This window comes from Leiobunum rupestre, chromosome 5 (assembly GCF_980474605.1).
Source record: "Leiobunum rupestre chromosome 5, qqLeiRupe1.1.hap1, whole genome shotgun sequence".
Classification (NCBI taxonomy): Eukaryota; Metazoa; Arthropoda; class Arachnida; order Opiliones; family Sclerosomatidae; genus Leiobunum; species Leiobunum rupestre.
This window is the reverse complement of record NC_143388.1, coordinates 19,845,432-19,854,899: the sequence shown is the minus strand read 5'-3', so window position 1 is coordinate 19,854,899 and position 9,468 is coordinate 19,845,432. Positions and strand designations below refer to the sequence as shown.

Genomic DNA, 9,468 nt, shown 5'->3' with positions numbered 1-9,468 from the left:
GGAAGGTTTGCGCACCGCCAAGAAAGAATGATATCTACAATCCCGTTACCCAAACTGGAAATTAAAAGATTTAACGGCAATATCGCAGAATGGCAAAGTTTTTGGAGTATCTACGAATCCACGATCCATAACAACGTCAGTTTGGATAAAACAGATAAGTTCAGTATTTCCCATGCCAACTATGATACCGCCATCAACACTTTAACCGAGCGTTTCGGTCATCAGGACATAATTGTAAATATCCATATGAACAATTTGATTAGTTTAACCCCAGTTAGAAAGGCTAATGGCGTAAGCGCATTGAGAAAATTACATGACTCCTGCGAAATAGAGATCCGAAGTTTAGAAACTATAGGAATAGCGTGCGACACGTTTGGCGCGCTATTGTGTCCCATTCTAATTAAACTATTGCCCGAAGAAATTGCTATCCTATTTACTAGAGGGATTGACCCCAACGCTCAATGGAAAGTGGGTGATCTTTTAAAATTTTAAAGCGGAGAAATAGCGAGTAGGGAAAGAGCATTCGCCACTGTAGAAATAGAAAAAAAAACCCCGCTCGAGCTCAGAGAAAAACATGGAATTTAGTCATAAACCTCCTCAAACGGCAGCTGCATTAAACACGGCCGCGTCTGATAGATTTTGTATTTTTTGCGACGTGAGCTCCCATGGAACCGTAGAATGTAAAAAGTTTTCAATCCCGGAAAGGCGAGAGATAGTTCAAAAGAAAAAGAGGTGTTTTATTTGTTTAAGAGAACACCATCAGGCTAGATTCTGTAGGTCTAGATTTAAGAATTGTAGGAAATGCAATGGGCCACACCATTTTACTATTTGTTTCAAGGGTCAAGAGGGAGGGGGATTTAATAAGGGAGATGACAGAACGCGTAAGGAAAATGAGAGCCCCCGGTAGGAGAAAAAGAGACCCCTAACGATTCAGTCGCCACTTTGTCGACGGTATCCCGCGAAATTGTGGATGGACGAATTTATTTGAAAACAGCTCAAGTTCTAGTGGGTGGAAAAATATCGATGCGTGTTCGATGGGGCAAGCCATCGAACCTTTATCAATTCAGAAATTTCTAGAAGATTGAAATTGCAAGTTTTAGGCGAGGAAACGTTGGAAGTTTTCCCCTTTGAAAGTCAAACCCCAATATACTCAACCAGAAAGAGGGTGCATTTAGAGTTGATAAGTACACACAATCCAGAAATCAGAATTAGCATTATCGCGTTAGAAACGCCCGAGGTAAACGCCGCCGTTTTTGCAGCCCCTAGTCCCGATATTGTCAGAGAAATGAGTAGAAGAAATTTATTAATGGCGGATGGCCCGCGAGTAGACTCAAGAAGTAGGTCTGGTTCCACTATAGACATACTTATAGGCGCGGATTATTTTTGGGAAATAGTCACGGGGAGAACAGAGATGCTGGGAAAAGCGTTGGCCACTATGGAAACTAAGTTAGGCTGGGTAATACACGGTAGAATTAACCGGCGCCCAAACGCGATTGGAGTTAACAATATCGTAGTTATGAACCTTTCGGTTCAAAGAGACTCACTTTCCGAACAACTGCGAGATTTTTGGGAGCTTGAATCGTTGGGAATAAAAGATGAGCAGCCCAAAGTAAAAAATTAATAACGAGGTTTTAGAACAATTTAAATCCCAATTAAAGTTTAAAGATGGTCGGTACGTAGTTGGTTTCCCTTGGAGGAATAATAAAAGCGAATTGGGAGATAATTATGCCGTCGCGGTGAAAAGAACCAACAATCTGTTGAACAAGTTGGAAAAGGATCCCATTTTGCTAAGCAAATACAATCAGATAATCAAAGATCAATTAGAAGAAGGAATCATCGAAAAAGTCCCGGATGCCAACCTAAGAAAAGACGGGAGGCCGTACTATTACCTTCCACACCGTTCAGTTATCCGGACTACCAGCTCAACGACGCCGATAAGAATAGTATACGACGCCTCGTCCATAGAAACTGGCTTCTCTTCTCTTAACGATTGCCTAGAAGCAGGCCCTAATTTAAATCCGGAGATAATCGACGTTCTACTCCGATTCAGAGAAAATTCTATCACCTTCACCGCAGATATTCAAAAGGCTTTTTTGCAAATTTCCCTCGCGGAAGAAGATCGCGACAGCGTCCGTTTTTTATGGATCAATACCAGCCATCAAGAAGCGTCAACCAAGTTTTGTACCTACCGCATGGCCAGAGTACCCTTTGGGGTCACAGCAAGCCCATTCCTTCTGGCCGCCATGGTACGTCATCACGTTTGTCAGCGCAAGAAATAACATCCACGAGTGAATCAAGTAGTCCAAGAACAGTTGTACGTGGACGACCTGGCCGGAGGCGAGAAAACGGTAGAAGAAGCTTTTTCATTTTCGAAGAACGCGTCTGACATTCTGCGCGAAGGTGGAATGCAGTTACGCCATCTATGGAAAACAAGTGGAATTGAACCGGAGGAAAACGACATGCCACAGAAAATATTGGGACTCGTATGAGATACCGGAAATGACTTTCTCGATTACGATCTTGATTCGCTCCTACAGCTTTTTAATCAGCGAGTTTCCACCAAACGAGGATTGATCAAAACAACAGCCTCAATATACGACCCCCTCGGATTACTCTCTCCCTATACGGTCAGAGGAAAAATTATGTTTCAAAGGCTATGGGAAAGAGGATTGGCTTGGGATGAAAAGCTACCACCAAATCTAGAAGCCCAATTTGACGTTTGGTGCGAAGAATTAGCACATCTTCAAGACATTAACATTCCAAGATTTTATTACAGAGAACCGCAGCGGGAAGAGATCAAATCGCGTCAGGTCCATTGTTTCGTAGACGCGAGCGAGAAGGCGTACGCCACGTCTATCTATCTGCGATACCAAGATTCAAGCGGAAGAATAAGTACCTGCCTAATCGCCTCAAAGTCAAGGGTCGCGCTGCTTCAAAAGTTAACTCTTCCCAGGCTAGAATTGATGTGAGCAGTATTGGGAGCTCGTTTGGTCACACATGTCACTAATATCTTATCTATCAAGCCCTCCAGCGTTCATTTATTAACGGATTCCACGGTGACGTTACACTGGATACGAGGATCAGCTTCCAGATGGAAACCATTCGTCGCCAACAGAGTCAGAGAAATACAAAGGTTATCAGATCCGCAGATGTGGCAGCACTGCAAGGGCACTTCCAATCCAGCCGACATTCCATCAAGAGGCATCAAGATGAGTGAATTGGTGAAGAGCAATCTCTGGTGGCACGGACCCGACTGGTTATGCGAAGATTATCAAGCGCAGTATGAACCATTGAAAAGTACAGATTTCTCATCCGAGGTTCTAAATGAAGAAAAGAAGGCAGTTTCCGCTATTGAAGTTCTTTTGGCGAGTGGACAAGAACGAGAAAAATTATTAGACTTCGAGCGGTTCAGCAATCTTTCTAGACTAATTCGAACTACGGCCTGGATACACCGATTCATTCATAACTGTAGAAACCCCAGAAACAAGAGGGAGGACATTTTGACGACAGAAGAGACATCTAGCGCCGAGGAATTTATCGTTAAAGAGGCCCAAAGAGACAGTTTCCCGGAAGAGCACCTCGCAATGGAAAGGGGTGAAAAAATAAAGACGTCCTCAAAGGTCTATACGTTAAATCTTTTTCAAGATCCCAAGGGACTGATTCGCATCGGCGGAAGACTTGATCAGACGGAATTTTCATACGAAGAGAAACATCCATGGCTGCTTTCATCAAAACATAGGCTCGCGGAATTAATCGTCAGTAAAACGCATCAAAGAATCATGCACGCAGGAATAAATGATACGCTAGTAGAAGTTCGCGAACGTTTTTGGTTTCAAAAGGTGCGTCAACTAGTAAAAAAGGTCGTTAACTAATGCGGAAAATGCAAGAGGTTTCACGCTAGACCATCTTCAGCTCCAATGGCATCCCTTCCAAAAAGCAGAGTAACATGTTCGCCACCTTTTGAAACTTGCGGTATCGATTACGCCGGTCCGCTCGACACGAAGTCAGGTGAAAAATGCTACATAGCATTGTTCACGTGCGCCGTCACGAGGGCGGTACATCTTGAACTCGTTTCGGACTTGACAACAGAAAAGTTTTTGTTAGCCTTCATTCGTTTTATTGCACGGCGCGGTAACACACACCACGTTTTTTCCGATAACGCGCAGACGTTCAAGAGAGCAAATAAAGATTTGGACATCCAAAAAAAAGCTGTAAGAAGCCCGGAAGTTCAAAATTTCACAGCTGAGCATCACATAAAATGGACATTCATCACGGACCGCGCCCTGAGTAGGCGGCTTCTGGGAGCGTATGGTTAAGACAACGAAGATCGCCCTACGCAAGGTTTTGGGTTTATCACGTCTTAAATACGAGGAAATCGAGACAGTCTTAATAGAAGCGGAAGCGGTGGTGAATTCCCGCCCAATATCATTTATCTACAATGAAGCGGGCGAACCATCACCGCTGACACCAGCACACTTTTTAGTCGGGAACAGACTAACTTCCCTTCCCTCGCAGTCTTTTCCTGCCAGGGTAATCGAGCCTCCTAACAGGAAGGAGCTGACCAAACGACTACGATATCGTCAGACCTTATTAGACAGATTCTAGAGCCGTTGGAAGAAGGACTACTTGTTGGACCTGAGATCAGCGCATCATCGAATAAACCAAGGACAATCTAAGACTTTACAGGTCGGTGACGTAGTCATCCTAGAGGAGCCTCGCACGCCAAGACTTCTCTAGAAGTTGGCCAGAGTAAAAGAAGCTCAAATGAGACGAGATGAGCAAGTCAGGACTTGCGTTCTGAAATTCAGCGCTGGCACCAAGCTAAAACGACCCATCAAATATTTATATCATTTGGAAATAAACGATCCTAGCCTTGATTGTTGAACTGATTGTTCAAGGCGGGGAGTTTGTGTTGAGCAATATTTTTGATAAATATTTGTTTGTTTGTTTTTCTTTTGAGCTAATGAGTAATAATTAATCTTTGGTTTAATATTCCGGATATTTAAGAATATATTTTACAAAAATGGGCTCTAAGACGAAGCAAGAAATGTTTTGTATTTTCGTGGGTTTCCCGAGTATTTCGCCACAATGGCCAATTCCGAGAAAAGCAATTCTGCTGGTACGGGGGACTGAGTTTTACCGGAGAGCTTAGTGAAAACTTTCACTATCAATGAGCAGTGTTTTCCTGGGCATTCTTCGTTATCCCCCCCCCCCTGGCATCAGCAAACTTCAGCGAAACGGAGGCCAATTTATCTCGGACCCTTTTTGACAAGTTCTGTTTTCGACCTCCGAAGGGAGTGGTAACAATTCCTATATGGAATTGCTTTTAAACGAAATGTTATTATTTGTACCTTGATTTTGTAAATCAGTTTTTCTTTTTCTCGTAATGTATCACCATGAATATTTGTTAGTTTAAATATTAAATTATTTTATATTAGTATTCTCGAGTCGTGATTTTTAAGTTATTAGTTTAGTCCGGACTTGGTTATAGTACGTCGTACGAATTTCAGGAATGTTTATTTTTCAGTCGGTAGACATTCATTAGCCGAAATAGCTCTCCCACAGAGCTATAGTCTTTAACATTTTTTCGTGTACGGCATCAGCGGCTTCGGCTACACTGTACGTGAATCCTATACACAAAAATCTCTTGGATTACTTGTAAAAAATATTATTCAATAAATTTCAACGCGTTTTCCGTTACTCCTGATAACCATGATTTTCTGACACATATAAATCTTTACGCTTGACGGTGGTACTTAAATTAAATAGTTGTGTTTGTATTTTTCCCTTAGAAGGACCATAGAAAATATTACTCAAATAAAGGTTACAGTGTTTGTTCGTACATGTTTGGGTTTAGGCGCGAGATTCTGATATAAGTTTGATCACAAGCCTATCATAAGGTCCCCATAAGCAAAGATCTACCATAGGGGCCCATGTTAATGGAGATAAGAAAATTAACGTACGACGATAGGGCAGTAGCGACATCATCGTTTTCAAAATTTATACATCTAAAATATTATCTTACCTGGTTGTTCAGCCACAAAACGTGTCTAAATCTCAACTTGTTTCTGAAGTTATTTATTTTTCAAATTTATCTTATTTCTAAAAGGCAGTTAAAGGTTCTGATGAATCATTTGGCAACGAAAAGTGTCAATATTATGTTTGAAAGTAATAAAATTGTCAATAAGCCTTGGCTACGGTTCTAAGAGCTGGAGGCGGAGATTTCTCCCGCCTGGTTCTAAGTTTAAAAACGTTTGCACACTACTTCTGCGCATTCATCATGTGACGTGCGAAATTCATTTGGGAAAATGCCTAGTTGCGAACATAACCACTAGGGGAGTCGGATTTTGAATACCTTCCTCTTAAAAACGGATATGTTATCGTAAAAAAAAGTAACCTCGATCTTTGCTTATGGGGACTTTATGATAGGCTTATGGGTTGATGGTACACGTACGATATGAGCACGCTCTAATAGTGATCGTACGGGGTGGCATTTCAGTCGGGGTTAGGGTTGGGTTTGGAAAGAGAAAAAACCCCGAAAAACAGGGTCGGGGTTTTTGGGAATTTTTATTATTAATCGTTTTCTAAAATTTACAAAAGTGACGAGAGTAGTCGCTTCAACGGCCGACTATTTAAAAGTAAAAGTAAAACCATAAGTGTATAATATTGTTCCATAAGTGTGATTCTTTCTATTCGTCACATGTAAAACTTTAAAGAGAGCTATTCACAAGACAGACTGCATTACGTTTTGCGTCCGCTTGCTCCCGCGTCACACGTAGCCTTTGACAGTGCCTCTCTAGGAGGAGATTTTCTTCTTGTGATGAAGTCACTTCGTTACTAGCTCTCAGTAAAATGTTCCCCAAAGTGACAAAATTATAGAACAATATTATAGACTTGTGCTAAAACCAAAACAAACCAAGGTGAACGATAGGCGAGCCTGGCGAGTGTGACGTGACCTTTGTAAATTCGAACGAGGGAAGTCGCTGAGCGAATAGGCTGCTGGCTTGCCCCTTCCTTCTCCGTTTTGGTTGTAGGCTGTAGCTAAGCACTCGCTCGGGCGTTTATTAAATGGTTTTTTATTTGGAAAACCCGACTAAAAAAAACCCCGACCCAAAAATTTAACAACCCGCCCGAGTCGCAACGAATGTTAAACGTGGGAAAGTGCAGTTAAGAATGATGGAAAGAAGGTGAAACGGAAGGCGATGGATGGAAGGTGCCAAAGAGGGCTTAGGACAGATGATTTAATGGAGGCCAGAGATAACCATGACGGATGGCGAAACCTCTCTCCTGAGAGGCAAATTTGCCTACTGATGCAGTTATCCAAACTCTGATTTTCGACCAGGCAAAAAATTTTAAACAACGTCATTACTTTAGTGCGTTTATTAAATGAAATCAAGTTAATCGCATCCCTTGGTTTTATTGTTAAATATTTCCGATTATTGTTCGTTGGGAATTCTGACAATGGATAACGTGATGTGCTTATGAAAGGTAGTGACGAAGGAGCTACTTCAACACATAAAGTATTTAGTTTTTTGAAAAAAATTGGCCTTACGAAAAAATTGGAATCAATTTGATGTCAAAATAATATCAAAAGTTAGGAAGATCGAAATTTTATAAATTAAACTTCGATAGAATTAATGCGGTACTTCAGGCGGACACACACATTGAGAGTTATCTTTGCGCTTTCGTCTAGAAGGTCAATCGGCGGATGTACCCTTTCAATTCTCATGAAAATCTTATCAAAAATATTTGATTCCAATGGGATTTAAATTTTTATATTGGAGCATTAGGAATGACATTATTTTTCATGATAGGCAAGAAACTTACTTTATTTATTGAAATAAGGAACGCAAGACAACAACGTATTCAATACACCAACATAAATTTTATAACTTTATTATCTAATACCAATATTTTAAAACAATTCGTATTTTTAACCGTTGAAACAGTTCCGGAGGATTTCCACATTTAATGGATAGAAAGAATATCGACACGTTTCTGAAAACATATGTCATTAATTTCGTATCAAATAAAATCGCTCGACTTCGCCTTTAAAGAACTTTAACTGTTTTTGAAGGAAGTGGCTTATTAAATATTGGAAAAGAATTCCACATTTCGTAGGGCATGGCTACATTTGATCGATTTACAAATGATCGACAATGGGTCCTTTTGATCGATGTGCTTTCTTATTATCGACACGTTTTTTTTAAATGGGAAGCTTTGTTTGACAAAAGTGACGGCATTGGTTTTTTTTAAGGGAAAAGTTTAAAAGTCTTAGGCTCTTGGTTGCGAGTATCTTGTGTTTTAAATTAATATTCGTAACCTTAAAAGGTATATTTTGAAAAAAAAGCTTCTCATTATCGGTTTGGGTTAGGTTTTTAGATTGTTTATAAAACAATACCCTAAGAAAAATTAAATCTGCAATGAAACGTTTGAAAAGCTTCACTTGTAGCTGGTCGGAAAGACCTGAATAGATATAATTGGTCCAAAATAGATCTGCGCATCCCTGGTACGAATACGCTAGTTCTCTTCATTATATATAAAAAAATCTTGGTAGTATGTTTTAAGTCCCTATTAACCATCTTTTAGGGCGGCGCGTGACTTTTAGGCTGAAGGACTTTCTTAAAATATCTCCCCCTTTAAAATATTTTTTAACGATTTCATCAAATATTTGATTAAGTATAATTTCAATAAAGTTGCACAATCTCGATCAGTTCCATATTTTATTTTCGAGATACACACACAGCGGTGTCGACCCTAGGCCTTAGACACCAGCACACAATAGCTGATTAATCAGGGTGAGATTTGTGTAATGGCCACGCCAACGGGGGGGATACGTGGGGAAAGGGGTGGGACACCCGTGGCGGAAGTATTCCGAACACCCGTTGGGGGATTGGTGGTCGTCCTCACATGGCCTTCCACAAACTTTGCCTACCAGACGCTTGGGATTACTGGAGTACGCCACTACTCCCGGCATTAATTCCATATTCCATTCTGTTCAAAACGTTTTCAGAAAACCGTTAAAACTGAGGTTGAAGGTAACTAAGAACTTTTTATCAATTTAAATAAACCTCGTTTGTTTCTTAAACCCCGAGGTACACAAAGTCTTTCGTTCTCTCGGGCCTCGGACTCCACTCGCTCTTGAGAAAACTGGTGTTTGTGTATCACATGACCGATACGACGTCACAACCGCTTCTCTAATGGCCAAAACAGGCACGTGATTTTCAGCCGAAGGTCGAAATCTCAAACTGGAATAGATACGAGTTGACCGCCGATTTCCCTCTCGTCTTGAGAAGTTTTCTCTCCCCTTTCGACTTTCGGCGGGTTTGTGAACCACCAATTTCTAACTTCGTCTTACGCTTTCAACTTCAACTATTTACCATTTTTAACGTCTTTGTGAACGCGGGTTTAGCTTTCAAGAGAGTTTAAGAACAAACAAAATGGCCCGTGCAGGCTTTAAGAGTAGTC

At 40.9% G+C, this 9,468-nt stretch overlaps 1 protein-coding gene across 1 annotated transcript; it reads left to right on the top strand.

Annotated features, from left to right (window-relative positions):
- Positions 1-574: 574 nt before the first annotated feature.
- On the top strand, positions 575-4,316 carry LOC149943744 (uncharacterized). The gene is made up of 9 exons (XM_090176176.1): positions 575-773; positions 1,095-1,337; positions 1,395-1,609; positions 1,659-2,246; positions 2,313-2,483; positions 2,538-2,717; positions 2,777-2,965; positions 3,024-3,839; positions 3,888-4,316. The coding sequence occupies exons 1-9, from the start codon at positions 575-577 to the stop codon at positions 4,314-4,316; spliced, it is 3,030 nt and encodes a 1,009-aa protein (XP_090032302.1).
- Positions 4,317-9,468: the final 5,152 nt, after the last annotated feature.

What these genes read in the sequence shown, in the direction of transcription:
- LOC149943744 (XM_090176176.1), top strand. Translation starts at nt 575, where the DNA reads ATGGAATTTAGTCATAAACCTCCTCAAACGGCAGCTGCATTAAACACG. An exon ending in CACAGAAAATATTGGGACTC is followed by an intron (nt 2,484 to 2,537) that starts GTATGAGATACC and finishes TCGCTCCTACAG; the next exon opens with CTTTTTAATCAGCGAGTTTC. An exon ending in ATCTAGAAGCCCAATTTGAC is followed by an intron (nt 2,718 to 2,776) that starts GTTTGGTGCGAA and finishes ATTTTATTACAG; the next exon opens with AGAACCGCAGCGGGAAGAGA.